At 41.5% G+C, this 20,307-nt stretch overlaps 2 protein-coding genes across 6 annotated transcripts; one reads left to right on the forward strand and one right to left on the reverse strand.

Annotated features, from left to right (window-relative positions):
* Positions 1 to 3,334: 3,334 nt before the first annotated feature.
* Positions 3,335 to 7,185, reverse strand: fkrp.L (fukutin related protein L homeolog). Of its 5 annotated transcripts, none has more exons than XM_041572814.1 (2): positions 7,098 to 7,185; positions 3,335 to 4,943 (listed from the first exon to the last, which is right to left on the reverse strand). In XM_041572814.1, the coding sequence occupies exon 2, from the start codon at positions 4,920 to 4,922 to the stop codon at positions 3,468 to 3,470; it is 1,455 nt and encodes a 484-aa protein (XP_041428748.1). In that variant the 5' UTR covers positions 4,923 to 4,943; positions 7,098 to 7,185; the 3' UTR covers positions 3,335 to 3,467. The 5 variants fall into 5 exon arrangements, with proteins under 5 accessions (XP_041428748.1, XP_018085528.1, XP_018085529.1 ...); XM_018230039.2 differs by having other exon boundaries at positions 6,980 to 7,176; XM_018230040.2 differs by having other exon boundaries at positions 6,884 to 7,176.
* Positions 7,186 to 7,254: 69 nt separating this feature from the next.
* Positions 7,255 to 19,597, forward strand: LOC108698505 (dapper homolog 3). The gene is made up of 4 exons (XM_018230042.1): positions 7,255 to 7,992; positions 14,460 to 14,538; positions 17,927 to 18,040; positions 18,167 to 19,597. Exons 1-4 carry the CDS (start codon positions 7,855 to 7,857, stop codon positions 19,084 to 19,086), a joined length of 1,251 nt encoding a protein of 416 aa, XP_018085531.1. The 5' UTR covers positions 7,255 to 7,854; the 3' UTR covers positions 19,087 to 19,597.
* The last annotated feature ends 710 nt before the right edge of the window (positions 19,598 to 20,307 follow it).

The raw sequence follows: 20,307 nt of genomic DNA on the forward strand, positions 1-20,307 counted from the left end.
TCTGCGCAGCTGTTGATAAGCTAAACTTAGGGGTTGTCATAAGTTATTAAAGGAATTGTTCATTGTAAAAATAAAAACTGGGTAAATAGATAGGCTGTGCAAAATAAAAAATGTTTCTAATATAGTTAGTTAGCCAAAAATGTAATGTATAAAGGCTGGAGTCATTTGATGTATAACAGAACAGAACACTACTTCCAGCTTTTCAGCTCTTGGTTTACACTGAGTGGTTACCCTGGCTACCAGGCAGTAACCAATCAGAGACTTGAGGGGGGGGCCACATGGGTCATATCTATTGCTTTTGAATCTGAGCTGAATGCTGAGGATCAATTACAAACTCACTGAACAGAAATGTACCATGTGGCCCCCCTTCAAGTCGCTGACTAGCTCAGAGTTAGAGAACTGAAAAGCAGGAAGTTGGATTCTGGCTGTTTTATTAGACATCTGTTCACTCCAGCCTTTCTACATTACATTTTTGGCTAACTAATTATATTAGAAACATTTTTTATTTTGCACAGCCTATTTACACAGTTTTTATTTTCACACTGAACTATTCCTTTAAGCAGAAAATGAGGTTGGCCTGTAATGTAAGCTGATGCTACAGGGCTGATTATTACATTCTCATGCTAGTTGCACTGGTTTCTGTGCTGCCATGTAGTAATTATATGTATTAAATTACTAATCAGCCTTGTACTGTGATATTTATATTCTGGGTCCCTAAGCTCACAGAGCATGTGCAGTGACTCTTGGGCAGGTACAGAAGCCCAAAACATAATGTACAACATTTCTAGCCTACTTCTAGCCTAGTTCTCCTTTAAAGGACAGAAGCATTTGAAAAAGAGGGTTTCCTATAACATCTCTGACTGTATTGCTGACCATAAGTCTGCCTGCACAAGCAATAGCTTGCATGAAAGGCTGCTGAATTGTAATAAAGAACAAATGGGGGATGCACTTTCAGCCTAATCCTTACACGTGTTACCAGGAAGTCATTTAAGCTTTAGAGTAGTGTATAACGGTAACAAGGGTTTTGCACAAGCGAGGGAGTTAATATGTGTGGAAAAATAACTGTGTGTGTCCTGTAAAATTAATTTACAGGACACACATAGTATAGGACCAGGGCTGTGGAGTCGGTACATAAATCCTTTAACTTCTCATTTTATGGTACCTCCGACTCCTCTGTTTTTAAAGCCTATCAAAGTAATTAAAATATATAATGTACTGTTGCTATGCACTGGTAAAACTAGTGTATTTGCTTCAGAAAGACTACTATAGGTAGTCTGCTGTGTAGCCATGGGGGTTGCTCTTCAAGCTGGAAAAAAGGAGAAAAGGCACAGGCTACATAGCACATAACCGATATGCCATGTCCAATAAAATGGTGTTTTATCTGTTATTTGTTATGTAATCTGTGTAAACACACATCTTTTTCCAGTGCATACTAACAGTTAATATTTTAATTACTTTAAATCACTTTCATATTTTGGTGTTACTGTTCCTTTAATATACTATACATGTATTTTCCATGTTAAGTACACAACATACAAGGCATTTTATCACTGCCAAAGCTCAAAAATATAAACAGCATCCTTTGGTTATTCTAAGCCAAAGTTAAACTACACAAAGCAAAAATAATTGGAAAACCTAAAACAACTTATATATTAATCGAACCTGGCATATAGTTGTAGAATAGCTGTTAAATACAATCCAAAGTTAACTAAAGTATTGTTCTTATACACAAATTCACTTCTGCCATATCCTCCTTCATAGAAGCTATTAAATCTGATTTGATTATTTTCAGTGCTCGTATTTAAAGTTATTAGGCGTTGATGGGGGGGGGGCGGTCACATTTAGACAACTTCTTTCACTGTTTAAATTGCACCCAGTATTTTATTTATTGTAATATTGGCCTTAGAGCAGCACTGCAAGACTTGTATCTTATGGGATGGCAGCTGTACCAGAAAAGAAGCATGATACAAGGGCCATATACACAATTATATATACAGTATATCTGGCTCTTGATCCAGTGAGGTCAGGATCAAGAACCAGTTAGTCCTATTTTCCCAAAGTTCTTAAATCTGTGGAGGAATGTTAAAGGAAAACTATACCCCCAAACAATGTAGGTCTCTATAAAAAGATATTGCATAAAACAGCTCATATGTAAAATCCTGCTTCATGTAAATAAACCATTTTCATAATAATATACTTTTCTAGTAGTATGTGCCATTGGGTAATCATAAATAGAAAATTGCCATTTTAAAAAATAAGGGCCGCCCCCTGGGATCGTAGGATTCACTGTACTCACAAACATACCAACAAACCATACATGTTAGGTCACATGAGCCAATTAACAGACAGAGTTGTGTCTTTTGCTTCCTCACTTCTTCCTGTTACAGTTAGAGTTGTAGTATTTCTGGTCAGGTGATCTCTGAGACAGCACAGAGACCATCACGAAATGGTGGCTCAAGGCAAGAGATGTAAAAGGGCAATATCTACTTAAATATATATTCCAGTTTGGTAAGATTCTTTAATATGTCACTTAATATGATATGAACTATCTGTTGCTTAAGTGTTCATTTTGGGGGTATAGTTTTCCTTTAATAGCATACCGACTTTCAGACACAGCTTTAATATTTACTCTTTTCATCCTACATACATATTAAATGACTTCACAAAATGTAAAACAATGACAAACGCATTTTCTTCTTTTCATAATTATATCCAAGAAACCAGGGGAAATGTGATCCTCTGTGTTCTAACACTTTTATGCGCTGCCACACGGTGGTGAGAAGTAAAAGTACAGTTTTTAAGATTTAAAGGGGTTGTTCACCATTCAAACACTTTTTTCAGTTGTTATTCACCAGAAATAAGTTTCCTTTTTTTTTTTTGTTTGTTTTTTTGTTTTTTAACAGCTTTTCCAATATTGAAGTCTAAGGTTTAATGTCCCTGTCTCTGGTGTATCAGTCTGACAGCTCAGTAATCAGGTACAGATTCTGAACGGTTACCATGCTACATTTTACTAAATTTCTCAGCAGCATCTGTGAAATATTAGCAACTGCTGCATCAGTTATAACGACTGACTTTAATAAAACTCAGGAATTATGCTCAGCAGGGCCAAAGATAAAAATCAACTCATGTATCAATTAGAACAGTTTGCAAAGCAGATGACCCCCCCCCCGAGCTGCTTTAGCAAGACATAAGAAGGTGTAAAAATAATCTTTAAGCTTTAATATTAGAAAAGCGGTCAAAAATATAAAGTAATTGAACAAAAATCTTTGGATTTTGGTAGGTGAACAACCACTTTAATACAATTTATAGTGAAGATGAACACAGTACTACTTTATACATATTTGTGTGTGTAATTTTTGCATGTCTGCATTTCACTTCTCTGACATTCATTTATTTCAAATCCACATTAATGATCATTCCTAAAATTGATTACAAAATCAAAATCAGTTCTTTAGGAAAACACAGTCTCATCTGCCTCTCATTGTAAGCAGGGCAGGGTTAGGATACTCAGGCTCTTCAATAACCTTTTCACCAAACTTCATGCGTAATAACTGAACATGGTGGTTTGGGGCCTGTGCAAATCCACCAGCAAAATGTAGAGTCTGCAGAGGCTGCAGAAAGCTCTCAGGGAACTCTACATCCTGTGGATGTCCTGTCCACGAGTCACGTGTCATAACGCCATCCCGGGGATAGAAAGGCCAGAGATCCACGTGCAGATGATTGCTCTGGCTGAATTGCACCCTGAAAAAATCGCCTTCTACTGCACGTTCCCAAACATATCCTTCAGCATCTACCAGTGAGCCTGACTGTGCCCCACGCAGCTCAGCACACAATGTCACATCTTCCAGATAGATGCCCAAATCCACATCATAGTCCCAAGGAATGATGTCTCCATTTCTAGCTGCCCCTAATAGACTCCCACCCTCTAACCAATATCGCACCCCACTTGCCTCCAACACCTTTATGACATGGTGCGCCGTTGTCCTCAGTGCACGGAGGCAACAAGGGGGCGTCCATTGGTTGTTATACAGGTACTGAGGAGTGCCCTCCACCACTGTTCCAAAGCAACGCTGTGTGTCCTTGGAGCAACCAAACAATCGATCCCCTCCATCAAGGCCTTTAATTAATCGCACATTTAGAGCCTTCATGGTTAGGGCCTCTTCCCTTCTCTCAGCCTGTTCTGCCTTCCATCGTCCATGGTCTGTATTAGGCATAGGAGTACGTGGAAAGGAGGCATCCTTAAGCATTTGTACACCCCAGCCACGCAAAGCAGTCTGGATAAATAGAGCTGGCTGTAGGGGCCGCATGAGAGGAAAGGGCAGCTCAAATAAGTCACGAGAACGCAGAAGCAGCACAGCAGTTCCAGCAACTGCTCTGCAGGTTTCTTGGGCTGTTGCAGGCCTGTACACAGATGTCCATTCCCTCAAGGATACATTAAGGTACAAACACTGCAGTTCCTTGCCTGCAGCGGCAGCAATAATTTTCACACCTGGTGAAGCATCACGCAACTCCCGTGCCATCCTGTCCAGCAGATCTGGAGGGTCCAAGGAAGTGCCATCTGGAACCAGAGCTACAAGTCGGGTGTGAATATAGGTTTCCAATCGGAGAGAAGAACTTGCCTGCTCTGGAGAGGGGTGCAGCCTTAGAATATGAAGTCCTTGGACTGGAGGGTAAGGAGGAGTGTCGGATGCAATTAGAATGTGAAGGGAAGGGCGAGCGCGAAGGAAGGAATGATTTAAGTCTGCCAGGCCATGTTCAAATTCTCTGAACTCTCTTACAATTACAGTAATGCCTGGAGATAGTGGAGATGATGGGGTCTGTCGTCCTGATGAGCGGAACTGAAGATGCCAGGTGTAGTAGAGTAGAAGGATGTTACACATCAGAGTCAGGCCAATTAGTATATGGCAAAGGGGGCAGCGCATCTTGAGTCATCACCAGAGTACCTAATAAGACATCAGTAGAAATCACAAAATTATTCTACTGAGACCTGCACAAATGTCAAATGTGATAGTTCCACGCACACCTGTAATTCACATAAACTGCAATAGTGGTGCTGGTCCTCCGTATACCCCGCCCGGTCCCTTAGCAACAGCAAATGTTCGTGAAGAGATCCGCACACACGAAGTAATGCAATCGCGGTGTTTACCCCTATTTTTAAATTATCGAGAACCCCCTCCGAAACATTGATGTTACTGGTGGCATAATTAAATAATTAAAATAGGGGTAAATTCCCAGACTGCATTACTTCGTGTGTGCGGATCTCTTTCCGAACATTTGCTGTCATAATACTAGAACATAACCTTTCAGCTCCCTAACTGTGAGTTAGTCAGTGACTTTAAGGGGGGCCACATGGGACATAACTGTTCAGTGAGTTTGCAATTGAACTTAGCATGCAGGTCAGATTCAAAAGCAACAGTTACGACCCATGTGCCCCCCCTCAAGTCACTGATTATTGCCTGGTATTACTTAGATTAAAAATATAAACAGACCACTGATTAGATTCTTAACGAGGTAGTGATAAAGGTTCAAGTGGGGGAACCAAAACAATGGCCTGGTTATGTTTTTAAAGGACTTATTATTATTATAATAATAATAATAATAATAAAAGTTAGTCCGGAATGATTTGGCTATCTACATAGATATAATTAACAATGCACCTTAAAGGGCACTTGTTGGGTAAAAATGTTATCCCCAACCAAAGGTGCAGGCTAATAGAGCCAGCATTCCAGTTGGGGATAAGGGTAGTTTTTTTTTTTTGCTAAAATGACCCCCGCCAGTGATACGCTACCCGCACCGGGAGGAGATCCTGGTGCAAGCAGCCATGTGACGTCACGCACATAATGAGCAATTTGTGGCAAGTTTCCATTATGGTTTAGCCAAACACTTAGGCAGGTGTAGCAGGGAAATCCCCTGCAATTTTATTAGTCAAGTGATGTAACGTTTCAGGGCATACCCCTTTGCGATGAATAGTGGGGATTTCCCCACTACACCTGCCTAAGTGTTTGGCTAAACCTTATTGTACTAATTGGGAGAGGTGCCGACCCCTCCAACCAAATACAAGGGGAGACTGAATTGGAGAGGCTGGGGGAACAGGAAGCTCTATTGATACGAAGTTTTCATTACGTGCATGTGAGTGAGCGAACATGGCTGCTCGCACCAGGAGCTCTCTCCCGGTGCGGGTATTGTAGCGCTGGCGGGGGGCATTTAAAAAAAAAAAAACAACTGTTATCCCAAACCATAATGTGGGCTCTATTAGCCTGCACCTTTGGTTGGGGATTACATTTTTACCCATCAGGTGCCCTTTAAAGAAATAGTTCAGTATAAAAATTAAACTGGGTAAACTGTAAACTTGGCTTTGCTTGCCCTTTAAAGAAGTACACCCCCCCCCCCAATCAGTATTACAGATATGTTGTAAAGCTGATTAAAAGGAGAAATCTGACAGTTGTAAGAAATATAACCATATATAGTTTAAAGGCTCATCTGGGCCCTGGGCAAGTGCATGCTCTTGTCTGATTGCTGTTGCACAACATGGCAGCCTCCGCCGCTGAAAATGAGCTTTCAGTTGGTATAAATTGAGATTGGGAGGTTATGAGGATATGACATCTCCTTCAGCAGAGACACAGATAGACACTATCAGTAGTGGTAACACAGACGGATAAAACGTAAGAGAGGCGATGAAGGCGCATGTGCTGCTATACTATCTAATGACGAGCGAGATGCACCGACCATCAAGAAAGCAGCGATTTCTCCTGCACTGACAGCACTCGGCGCAAGTCTGCGCATCAGACACGGTATAATACAGGAAGTACCATTGAGCAAGCTATAATAATAAACTGACACACAACAACAAACAGCCGCTTGCACTGGCAGATAACATACATACCACACGTGCCTTCCTGTTCCCCGACGCCACGCCCATTTTGTCATCACTTTTTTTTTTTTGCCTTTATTGATCAAAAATGTACAAACAAAAACACACCTGCATTGAAAAGGGGCCAGCGGGGGTACGACTTCCAGGGTCGCTCAAGTATATTTATTCAGCTTCGTCAGTAATCAGAAGCACGAGTTCCCAGCATGCACCCTCCAGCTCTGCTCACCACAAGCACTAAAAGGGCGTCGTTGTACAACAGTTCGAGTGCCATTATTGGCAAGAAACATCACCGTTGCCTGCAGATGTATAGCCACTCCCACTGCAGATGGTCCCACCCCTTACCTGGGCCACATGCTCATTCCTTTCTCTGCCACAACCACCCACCCCCTCCCATAGCTTAAACTAAGCCCCGCCTAAAACCTAGCAAGCCTTCCTAAGCCCCGCCCACGCTGTTCCTGCTATAGCAATTTACCGACAGCTTTTTAGTAGATGATGTGGCATGGGATACAGGGAGGGGCGTTTATTGGACTAAATCAATTAGCAGACATGATTGAAATGTGCTGCCCAGGGCACGGAGTAGCAACGAGCCAAGACTTTAGAATTAGAAGCAGGCGGACGTTCGTTCAGCTGCGGCGCCCACTCTCTAAATCAGCTGTCAATAAAATTGTTGGCAAGAGCTCCTCAAGATGTCTCCGCTTTATGCAGATTAGACGTATCTTGATTGGCTGTGGCGCACAGTCATGCAGATGAGCCACATGTCTATTGGCGCGAGGCAGACTCGTGCAGCTTCAGAAAAGCTTTCCGTTAGTTACAGGGCGGGGTTTCTAGGCTTCTTTTCTGCAAGGGGCATGGTTTTCAGCATGTGATTGGTCGAGGGGCGGGCGCTTGTGGCTTTCGAGAGCTGTGATTGGTGTTCTTTTTGCTCCGGGCCCTGTGCTCAGATTGTGGGTTTTCAATCAGCGCTTAGCCGGCCGATTAGTGACATGCTGGGCTCCGGAGGCGGTGGTGACCGAGGGCGACTCCGACATTTACTACGGTCAAGTGTGGCTGGGCTTTGTGAACTGAAGCTACTGAGAGATAGACAGGAGGTCCGTGTCCGGAGAGCGCTACAAGGTGGAGAGGTAAATGCTATATAGAGACGTACTCTATCTGTCCGAATCACTTTCATTGTTCAGTGCCAGTAAATGAAGCGAATGTGGTCAATCCAAAATGCAGCTCTGCATAGTAACATCCCATGTGAGACATACACTGGCCGTCATGCACAATGTGCAGAATGGATAATAACTAGGCTGTTCTACTGGGGCCTGCCTCATACACTATGGAATGTTTCACAAACCTCTCATACCCGTGCTGTGTACTACCTTAACATCCCCATGTTATTTATATATATATATATATATATATATATATATATATATATATATATATATATGCTGCACACTTGACTTGTGTGTCATACATCTGCTGTACATGTGTGTGACCTCACATACCTCTCTTGTACATCTACTGTACCTCTGTTATACCTCTACTGTACCTCTACTGTACCTCTGTTATACATCTACTGTACCTCTCTTGTACATCTACTGTACCTCTCTTGTACATCTACTGTACCTCTCTTATACATCTACTGTACCTCTCTTGTACATCTACTGTACCTCTGTTATACATCTACTGTACCTCTCTTGTACATCTACTGTACCTCTGTTATACATCTACTGTACCTCTGTTATACATCTACTGTACCTCTCTTGTACCTCTACTGTACCTCTCTTGTACATCTACTGTACCTCTCTTGTACATCTACTGTACCTCTCTTGTACATCTACTGTACCTCTGTTATACATCTACTGTACCTCTCTTGTACATCTACTGTACCTCTGTTGTACATCTACTGTACCTCTGTTATACATCTACTGTACCTCTCTTGTACATCTACTGTACCTCTGTTATACATCTACTGTACCTCTGTTGTACATCTACTGTACCTCTGTTATACATCTACTGTACATCTACTGTACCTCTGTTGTACATCTACTGTACCTCTGTTGTACATCTACTGTACCTCTGTTGTACATCTACTGTACCTCTGTTGTACATCTACTGTACCTCTGTACATCTACTGTACCTCTCTTGTACATCTACTGTACCTCTCTTGTACATCTACTGTACCTCTGTTGTACATCTACTGTACCTCTGCTATACATCTACTGTATCTCGCTTGTACATCTACTGTACCTCTGCTATACATCTACTATACATCTACTGTACTTCTGTTATACATCTACTGTTCATGTGTGCAACCTCAAATACCTCTGCTATTGCTATACATCTACTATACATGTGTGCAACCTCACATCTTTTGGGGTGTATATGTACCAGCTTTGCATAAAGTGTCGGAGTGATTTTTCCCCATTTGTCATGCAGCATTGCTCTGGGTGCACATGAACTTTCAAACAGGGTCACAGATTCTTAGTAAGATTGAGATCAAAGCTTAGACTGGACCATTGCAAGACATACACTGTTTTATGCATTTCATTGTTATTTTGGCCTTGTGTTTAAGATCATTAAGGTTATGTTCGTAATATTTTTCACAGCATATATAACCATATTGTATATACAGTTTTGAAGGGAGGATATGGCTTATTTAGACAACTGACTTTTATGCAGCTAAATCATTTTGATTTGTCAATGAATCTAATGGGTCAGATGGGATATGACTGAGGTCTTGTTCAAAATACAGTGTATGATCCAGCTAAGTTGAAACTATTCCAGCAGTACAAAATAGGCTCAACAGAATTTGTCAGTGAAGATTTTGCCTACAAGTACTATGTTTTCTATTTTGTCATATACATTTTTGAATTCATGTGTAGTTTGTACTTGCTACACTGTATTCAATTTTTAGATGTTAAGATGATTATTTTCATCAGCATGAACTAAGCGGAATAAAAAATATAACAAACTACAGGAATGATTCTTATTGGAGGATGCTTTTGGGCACTCTATTACAAAAACATTTAGGCCAAACCAACACTACATTACAAGATTTATGTATGAGTGAGTTTGATCGTTGCTGAACCAACTAACTCCTTAGAGCCAACCTGGATTACAATTTAACTGTCTTTGTGGACTGTGTGGCATGAGGACTTAAGTCACGAAGAGACTTGTAATATCCAAATTTAGTTTTCTTACAATTATGGTAGGGCAGACCTGTTGTTGGGCAATAGGCTAAGATTTGACCTTCCAGTTTATATTGATATGAGCATTGTGCTAGTAATATATTTTTGGGATATTATACTTTGACAATCTAATCTAATGTCCCAAAAACATTTACTTTTTAAACAATATACCTTTGTCACAGTGTGTCTTGTGCTGATCCACCTGCATAATGGACTACTTATAAATCAGTCACAACAATGGGTGGGGGTGGTATATTGGTAATGTAATTGCCTTGCAACACCTAAAGCCCTGTTTGCCCTGAACTACTCTTTTAAACAAGTCTCTTTGCTACACACACACACACATTGTAACACAGTCCCAATATTTGGGAAAATGGCCCAGGTGCAGCCAATAGAAATTAAATTAATATCCACATGAAAAAAAATTGAGCACTCAAGGGACTTATGAACGAGTGAAAAAGGGTATTTTTTTTTTCGTTTCAGTCCTGCTAAGAGGACCTTTTTCAAAACGTAAGAAGCCTCGGAAACATAGTTCATAAAATTTTTGATTTAACAATCATGTAAGGCCATCACTTTCTTATGATCTACTTATTGGCTCAATTAATCACGGCTGTGAAAGTATTTTGCACCTTGTGAGACCATGGAGCCATCTTCTTCTTCCACTTCTTCTTTTTTCAATGCCCAGGGCAGATGCATGTGCAGTAGAGTAAAAAGCTGGCTTTTTTTTTTGTTTAAGTTTGGCTTTTCGCTCTAGTGTGCAAGCACACCCACACAAAGAAGTAAGAAGCATCGCTCCATGATGCTCACTGAGAAGAAGCTTGGGCCAGTGCGCTGGCCTGGGGTATCAGTTAAGTGTTTACAATCACCAGGGGCTAATATTTCACACCCCCAGTGATTTACACTTTACTTTAAGAAATTTTGCAATTTACATTGATTTATAAGTGGTATCTGAGATCTCGGTTTTAGCTCTACAGCTCTCTACCAGAGCTGACCAGATGGAAGTAAAATTGTTTGGTAGATTTTTCTCTACAATTACACTCACCTACTTGTAAACACACTTTAAATATTGACACTTCTGTACAAGCCAATGTCTCCCGCATACCACCATTCAAAAATGCTCTTTTCTCTATCCTCCCTTCCTGAGCCACATACTGCTCCTCACTGTCCAGCAAACTACCACTGCAAGTAAAACCAAAGAGAGTACAACAAACTAAATACTGAGGAACTAGGTAGTCTGTGATATACTGTTGTATGTGTCATATACAACAGTTTATATGTAAAAGGACTAAGCTCCACCCTTTGGCCCAAACACAAAAAAGGGCACACATACATGAAATTGTACAACAACCAATGATGGACAGTGCTGTTACAGTTAGATTTGCATGATTTCCTGTCAGGCGGTCTCTGAGCGAGCTCCCACAATATCACTACATGGTGGCTCCCTGCCAGAAAGCTACTCACTTTATGACTATAATTAAGTGCACAGGCAGTTTGTGCCTACTCAGCCAGATAAAATATATGATTTCTAATATCTGAAGCTGTGCAAAGGCACGTTCGTCTTTTGGAAGAATATCAGTATCTAAATGTTAGTAAATTGTGTCACGTTCAAATGTTATTATAGGCAATTTTATTATATGCACAGTTTCCTTTTGGCATGTTCTCACACTAGAGTCCTGCAGCGTGTCGGGTACCTGCAAAAAAAGCGGGTACCCTGCGGAATGGGGTTAGGATTTTCAAGTGGGGGTATAGATGTGGGTTGAGGGTCATTTCTAAATTTCTTATCTTATGTTATATTGTCTATATTTTAGCCCGGGTCTGCTAGGGGATTATAGTGGGTAAATATCCGGGATTGGGTCGCGGGTTCGGGTCTTAGAAATTGGTTCAGCGCAGGACTCTATCTCACGCTGTTCAACTATGTTTACCTACTCTGGGTAGTTTTTACCAGAACTAAATATATTGTAGGGCAACTAAAATTTCCTTCTCTATTTTTAAGATTTATACTTTAAGATTTATAAGTACATCAAAATAACCTAAATATGCTGATTTGTCATTAACATGCAGAGGTTGCACTTTAGAAGTACATGGAAATAATTATGAACCCTTATTTTGATTGTCAAATCAAAATAAAACTTACTGTAAACCCCCTTAGATCGTGTCTTTGGGTGATACCAACTTTGGCTCACACAGCTATTGAGCTCTTTATGGTCTGCAGAACATTTGTGGTGCAACATCAGAGTGAGGGATTTTAATAATACTCACGGTAGAAACTGGAAAAAAAAAAAAAAGTCAAGAAGCTGCATCCCCTATGCTGAGGGAGAAAACACAGTTTATGCTTTTCTAGGGGGTTTAAAACTGTTATTTGAGTTATTGTAGGGCAACCACCTTTTTGTCACTCGAAACAGCAGACTCAAACAGGTTCTCCTGGGCCTAGGGCGGCAGAGAGCTGGGGGCTGCATCTGGACTGGGGGGGGGAGATTTTGACAGTTGTCCCTGTCCCCCAGTGCAGGCAAACATGGAGCTGTGAGGCAATGGAAGTGAGCAGTGGGCTGTGCAAGCAGAGTGGGTCGGGTATGGGGGAGCGGGTTGGGTGTGGGGAAGGGAGAGGGTCGAGTGTGAGTGGATCGAGTCAGATGTGGGGGGAGTAGGGCGTGTGCTAGGGGGGCTGAGTGACATAGGGGTGCAAAGTTTTTAAATCTGGCCCTGCCCCCAACCACCAACATACTTCACTGTAGTTATGGTGTTTTAATGTTTTTTTTTTGTGATTTAATCAGTATTCCATGCTTTATCTGTGGTTTTTATACAGCTTCCATTTTCTGAAACCTAAATTATGCCTTCCCTGCATGCTCCTCACGCATGCATCACTGACTTAACTGACCTGTGGCAATTTGTTCAAAGCCTAATGCGTGTGCAAACTGCAAAAAATGTCCATTTACAGACTTTTTACCCCACCTTATAGAGATACTGACACCAGAAATTAAACTTTTTTTTTTTTTTTTTTTTACATCTACCATAATATTGCCTTTGAAAGCTACTTATAACTTTGCCATAAAGTATTTGCACAGTGCTTTTACATTACCTGTCTGGTGCCTCATGTTCCTGTATAAGGGGGCTGCCATATTTATGCAGCAGGAGTCTGTTAGAATTAGAAACTTTAAAGGGATACTGTCATGGGAAAAACAAATTTTTTCAAAATGAATAGTGCTGTTTATAGTGCTGCTCCAGCAGAATTCTGCACTGAAATCCATTTCTCAAAAGAGCAAACATAGTTTTTTTTTATATTAAATTTTGAAATCTGACATTGGGCTAGACATATTGTCAATTTCCCAACTGCCCCAAGTCATGTGACTTGTGTTCTGATAAACTTCAATCAATCTTTACTGCTGTACTGCAAGTTGGAGTGATATCACCCCCTCCCTTTCCCCCCCCCCAGCAGCCAAATAAAAGAACAATGGGAAGGTAACCAGATAGCAGCTCCCTAACACAAGATAACAGCTGCCTGGTAGATCTAAGAACAACACTCAATAGTAAAGACCCATGTCTCACTGAGACACATTCAGTTACATTGAGAAGGAAAAACAGCAGCCTGCCAGAAAGCATTTCTCTCCTAAAGTGCAGGCACAAGTCACATGACTGGGGGCAGCTGGAAAACTGACAAAATGTCTAGCCCCATGTCAGATTTCAAAATGGAATATAAAAAAAATCTGTTTGCTCTTTTGAGAAATATATTTCAGTGCAGAATTCTGCTGGAGCAGCACTATTAACTGATTCATTTTGAAAAAAATATTTTTCCTATGACAGTATCCCTTTAACTGACAGGCTGAGATGGGACAGTCAGGTTTAGAAACTTCAACTAACAAAACTTAGATGTAAAAACTGATTAACATGACCTATAGGTAAATTTTAATGTACATTCATATTTTAAAAAGTAGTTTTTTAGTGTCAGTATCACTTTAAGCTTCACAAATGAGGCTTCGCGTCTCCTTCTAGACATTTTCTCCTTACTGGTCCCTATTTCTTTTTTTGTTTGTACTTTACTACAGTTCAAAACTAAAAATAAAAGCTTTAAGTTTAATGGAACAGGTTGCTATTGAAATTAGGGCCAGGCAGCATAAGAGGTGATGCATATTTTCCACTGCCAGAACAAACAATACATGTTTTTATAGCCTTAAAGCTTCCATAACAGAGATGAACAGACATTTTTATTCTTACATAAAACAGTGGCACAGCTAGTTTTGAATATCACTACTTTGAAATAAAAGCACGGATAACAGTATTTGGATGTAGCATTTATAATTCAGTGAACTGATGGTCTGAATACTTTTAGAATTTACTATAAATAGAATTTTATTTGTATAATGTTTTCACCTTGATGTGTGGCTGTTTGGGTTTACATTTTTTTTTCTTCCACCAAGGATCTTGACCGACAACTTTGGGAGTTGGAAAGGCAACTGGGAGAGCTGCGCCTGAGAGCAGAAAATGACAGTGAAAATGGTAACAGTTTTTAATAATTAAAGGGATTCTTGTCATGATTTTGATGGGGTTGTTTTTATTTCTCAATTACACTGTTTTTTACTGCAAATACAGTAATTCAATCTACCATATAAAATCTCATTCCTGAACCAATAAGTGTATTTGTTTTAGTTGTAATATTGGAGTGTAGGCAGCTATCTCAGGTAATTTTGCTTGGTCATATGCTTTCATAAAGAGCCAGTGCTGCACTATAGAGCTGCTTTTTTTTATCCTACTCAATGTAACTGAATGTGTCGTAGTGAGACCCGGATTTTTACTGAGTGCTTTTCTTATCTCTACCAGGGAGCTGTTCTCTTGTGTTAGGGAGCTGCTATCTGGTTACCTTCTCATTGTTCTGTTCTTAAGGTGGCCATACACGGGCCGATAAAAGCTGCCGACAGACTGTGTCGGCAGCTTATTGGCCCGTGTATGGGGGCCCCCCGACGGCTTCCCCGATCGAGATGTGGCCGAAAGTCGGCCAGATCTCGATCGGATGGGACAGAAAATCTGTTCGTTGATGCGGTCCCGCGATCCGACCGCCCGTTTACCGAATGCTAGGATCCGATCGTTGGGCCCTAGGGCCCATGATCGGATCTGCCCGATATTGCCCACCTCAAGGTGGGCATATCAGAGGGAGATCCGCTCGTTTGGCGACATCGCCAAACGAGCGGATCTATCCATGTATGGCCACCTTTAGGCAGCTGGGGGAAAGGGGGGGGGGATGATATCACTCAAATTTGCAGTACAGCAGTAAAGAGTGACTGAAGTTTATCAGAGCACAAGTCATATGACTGGGGGCTCCAGGGAAACTGACAATATGTTTAGCCCAGGGGTCAGCAACCTTTACTATCAAAAGAGCCATTTTGCCCCCTCTTCCACTAAAGAAAAATTGCCTGGAGCCGCAAAACATAACACAGCTTATAAACTTTTAAAAGTTTTAACCTTTTTTTAATTTTAACTGTTACAACAACAGAATACAACAAATAGAAGTGCAGTGTGCATATGTAGGCCTACTTTGAAATAAATTAAGCACTGAATAGCCCTATTAAATGCTAGTGTTCTCACCTGTTTAATGTGACTTCTGTTTCTGAAGCTCCATGCTGATCTTCCTTCTCTCGTCTTGAGTGTGTGACTGCAGTAAGGACCATGATGAATCATCTTGCTGCGGCTCGGTCTTGCCTCTCTCTCCTGAGACGTCTATACAGCCCTCACAACTGCTGGCGGCTTCCTGAGTGTGCAACCGTTGTAAGCTAACCGTTAGCTTACCGCGGTCACACACTCAAGAAGCTGCCAGCAGGTGCGAGGGCTGTATAGATGACAGGACAGGCAAAGCCGCAAGACCGAGCCACAGCAAGCAGGATGGAGAGCCGCAGGAGGCTCCGGAGCCGCGGGTTGCCTACTCCTGGTCTAGCCTCATGTCAGATTTCAAAGATCAATATAAAAAAATCAGTTTGCTCGTTTGAAAAATGATTTCAGTGCAGAAGTCTGCTGGAGCAGATCTGATGCATTTTGAAAAAAAACATGTTTTCCCAAGACAGTATTCCTTTAAGAGGAACACAAACAGCCAGGGTTGTGAGACACATTCACACAATCGGTCAATAAATCTTGGACAGTCTGGACAACTTCCCATTTAAGTTCTTTGATTGCTGTTATACACCATATACCATATCTCCTTCTTTACCATTTATAAATATGAAAGGTGCACATATATCTAAACGTGACCGTGAATGAGCCAACCTCAGCTGCAATCTGGAGAGCTCTGGACCTAGTCAATTTCTTGTTGGCCTGTGTATGGAGTGAAAATAGATCCCTGGTCATACATCAGTTGCTAATAGATATTTATCAGGTGGGGAGCATCAGGCCATTGTTGTGGTCTGCACCTAATGGGTCTGCATGGACCGCTAGAAAGTTCTGACCTTTTGGCCCTTTAATCGACAATAGATTCAGCCTGTTTTGGACAAATATGAGCGGTACTTTACGACCACAACTGGAGTGTGCAATTTGGGCACAAGTTCAGAATTTTCTTACATGCAATCCAGTTCCTTTTGCCACAGTTCAGGCATTATTGTGCCGGCAAGATGGTGATGCCTCTGATGTAATTGTGGGCAAAGTGTTAAGATGACTGCAGTTGCAGCTTTAGTGGAAATATGGTGCAGTTGCATTGAAAATCTTTGGTGTTAGAATGGAGTTACTCTTGGTGCTTAGTGTTAGAATTACATCCGTTTCTGATTTTTTAGACGTAAATTCACAGTGTCAATTGATGAAGGACAATGGGAATAGTAGAGCTACAATCACCTTCAGAAGTTGTGGTAAGCGCAATTCACATGATCCACAAGAGGAGGTGGAATGGCTACAGCAGGGCTGAGAGCAAATATGATCTAGTGCAAGGAGCACATTTAGATCTTTAATGAGATATTTTTGCACAGTGACTGTGGCAAACTTGTGATTACCCCCTACCAGTCTCATCATAAGAATTGTGAGCAGTGCCTGTTGATGCTTCCTCCTCCTTCAGTATCACCAGGTTTCCCATAGCAGCCATAGACACAATGCACTTGTTTCTAAAGAATCACACGCAGATGTTATTTTAACACCGAGCACCAAAAAAGATCCTGTACCAACACCAAAGATTTGCAGCAAAATTGCATCCATATGCATTGAAATGCCAGTGCATTTTAGCACATTGGATTCTATTGCAACAAGCACAACAAAATAATACTGGAATTATGAGGGGAAATGCTGCATTTTGGGTAAAAGCATGGGGACATAATCAGGTTATCCAGCCTGATACCCGTGTGAAGGATGTTTCCGTCCAAGGAATTTTTGTCCAGCTATGCGATCTATTATGGCGAAATCTGAGTGGGTCTACTCGGTCTCAGGATAGTGCATGGACAGCTGCAGGGATTAGTTTACATGCCTTCACTAGATCTTATCAGCTGCCAAAGAAGGTTTACAGTCCAACTCTGGTATATTACCAGACTAAGCACATTCGAGGATAATGTAATGTTTGAGCACCATTCTTCTTTTCAGTGTAACAGATCCAGTAGTTATATATGCACTTAAGTACTTTTAGCACTGTGATTTTATTTGTAAATGGGACCTCCAAACCCAATTTAGCAACCAAAGATGAGTTAATTTTATGACCTTTACTTGTAAATTTTGAATAACTTAAATTAAGGAATGGTTCATTGATTTGGAATGGCGGCCCAGCGGCCTATTTATAGAAACAGTAGTAGTGATTCTGAAACTAACGCACACGTTTTTCCAGTGTAGTACACTATATTTAAACACTGATTTTTTGGTCTTACGGATCCTTTAATCAGCCAATCACTTTTTCAGTCTATTTCTCTTATTGTTCCTTGTTCCTTGACAGTGGAGTGTGAAGCGGATGGCATGGAGGCAAGTGATGTATTTGTGGAACGTTCCTCTCGAGGTGGTTTGACAGAGGCTCGAATGCATTATGCAAATGAGCGACCTAAGAGTGCAGGTGAGAATATAATGATGCTAAAGCTAGACTGGGAAGGAATTTTTGTTGTTTAAGACAAAATTTAATTGGATATTGATTTTGTTTTTCTCTCCCCTTCCCTAACTCTGCCACTCTTTTTACCTTCAGGTGATATTGTTGTTGGATCCCACCACCCTCGCTCTTCCTCATCCCGCCTTCTAGTCCCCCGCTCTCTCTCTGCTCCCTACCCTTCACCTTCATCTCCACCTCCCCCTCCACCACTTTCTCGCAGGGCTGAGGGCTATATTCTCTCTCTTCTTCGTCGCCAGCTACGCCCTCCATATTTACGCTCAGCCTCTGCTGAGAGGCCACCACCTCCGCCCCCTGCTTCAGGTAGTCGAATGGCTAATGTTTCGTACACGCCCCCACACCGTGTTCCCCGCAGAAAACACCCTCCACTTCTGAAGGGCCACAGTGTGGAGGGATCACCACCTCGACTCCCCAGGAAATGTCTGTCTGCAGAAGAGCCCCCCCGCAAGAGAGGTGGAAAGAGGACTCCGCGTTCCTTGTCTGAGACAAGTCTAAGGGACCCCAGCCACCATGGCGAGGAATGGAATGAGCCTAAGGGTCACACAGAAGGTGGGGAGGGACCTAAAGGTAACACAGAAGGCTGGGTTCATCCTCGGGTCCGTGCAGAACTATGGGGAGAGTCTAGAAGCCAAACAGAAGGATGGGCAGAGCCTAGGGCCCTTGTACAGGATTGGGGGGAACACAGGGGTTACATTCAGGAAGGTGGCCGTTGCTACACGTTGGGGAGGGAGGGAAAAGCACCACCAGTAAAGATTGGCCCACCCTGCAGGAAGTGGAGGTCTACTGCAGAAATTAGTGGAGGAGGTCCAGAAGAAGAGTCCAGGGTGGATTCTGAAGGGGAAGAGGAAGAAGGAGGCGAGCTGGTGTGGCCCCTTCAGTTACCACCTTGTGATGCAGATGGACGTCCTCAAATGTTTAAAGTTAAAGCCTCACAAGCTCTTAAGAAAAAGATCATGAGATTTCACACAGGGTCTCTCAAGGTCATGACAACTGTTTGACAGGTTTGTTCTTAACGTAAAAGTATGACAACTGTCACTGGTATTCTAATATACATCTTACAGGCATGTGTGCCTCATATAGATAAACAGGGCTCTTCAAGGTCACATAAATACTTCAGTGACATGCCTAGAGTTAATTTGAGTGTCAAATCTGTTTAATGCTGTTGTGTCAAATAACTGGGTTTAACAAATAATTTTTCTTAATTTATACATTCAACATTTGGACTCTTTGTTCTTTCCTACCATCGACCCCTAACGCTTCTGTATTATCCTCAGTGTTTTTGTATAAAATCTATTATCTAATGCTTTAGGGCTTTACTTTTGAACCACTTATCATTATATTTCAGCTTTCCAGTTGAATTCAAATGCATTTTAAACTCCCTTACTGGTAACCAAAATTCTAGTGAAGTCTGAGCAACTGCATTTGGTAGATTTTTCTATATAGAATACATACTAATTCTGATTCTAACCAATCAATAAACATACTTTCACTAGAGAGTGCTAGATTATACCAACCTGTTTTTTTTTACTCACTGTCCACTCCATTTCTGAAGTCATCCAGTCAAGTCAGTGTCCGTTCACTCCAGTTCTGAGACCTTGCACAGATTTAAATGCACACCTCTCAGGATGATGGTCAGATAAATAGCCAGATTTTCCTCCTTCTCATGGACCTCCAAACTATATCAGGGATATTTAATAATTGCTCTCTCTGTATAAATAGATAATGCATATGAATGATTAATGGTTTTCCCTTTTGGTCACATAGTACAAGGCATTAGTATGATATCTTGTCTGGAGACAAATTTATAGCTGGAAAGTGAGAATTGGAGAAAAAAAAAGTTAGCAGTGATTTGCAAATGCAATGTATGTTTCTGCAGATATTGTGGATGGGTTGTTCTTTCCACAGTATTCTGTAACTGGGCATTTCCTGTTTCTGATATAGGCTATTGCAGCAGGATCAGAGCCACACATGCATTTACTGAGCTGAAAGCTTCAACCATAAGCTCTTTAGGCTAATGGCACACTAAGCCAATGTCATAGCCCTCTCAGGGAAAATTTTGGCAGACAAATTCTCTTTCTTGCCCGCAGCTGCTTCCTATACATTTGAAATGTGGAGGCCAGAGACATCACAGAAACACTAGAGAGAGAGAGAGAGCGTGATCCCTGATGGACCGCGCCAATAGGCAGCATGTTTCCCATGAAAAATAAATGTGATGTGGC

The sequence above is a fragment of the Xenopus laevis genome, chromosome 8L (genome assembly GCF_017654675.1).
Source record: "Xenopus laevis strain J_2021 chromosome 8L, Xenopus_laevis_v10.1, whole genome shotgun sequence".
NCBI lineage: Eukaryota > Metazoa > Chordata > Amphibia > Anura > Pipidae > Xenopus > Xenopus laevis.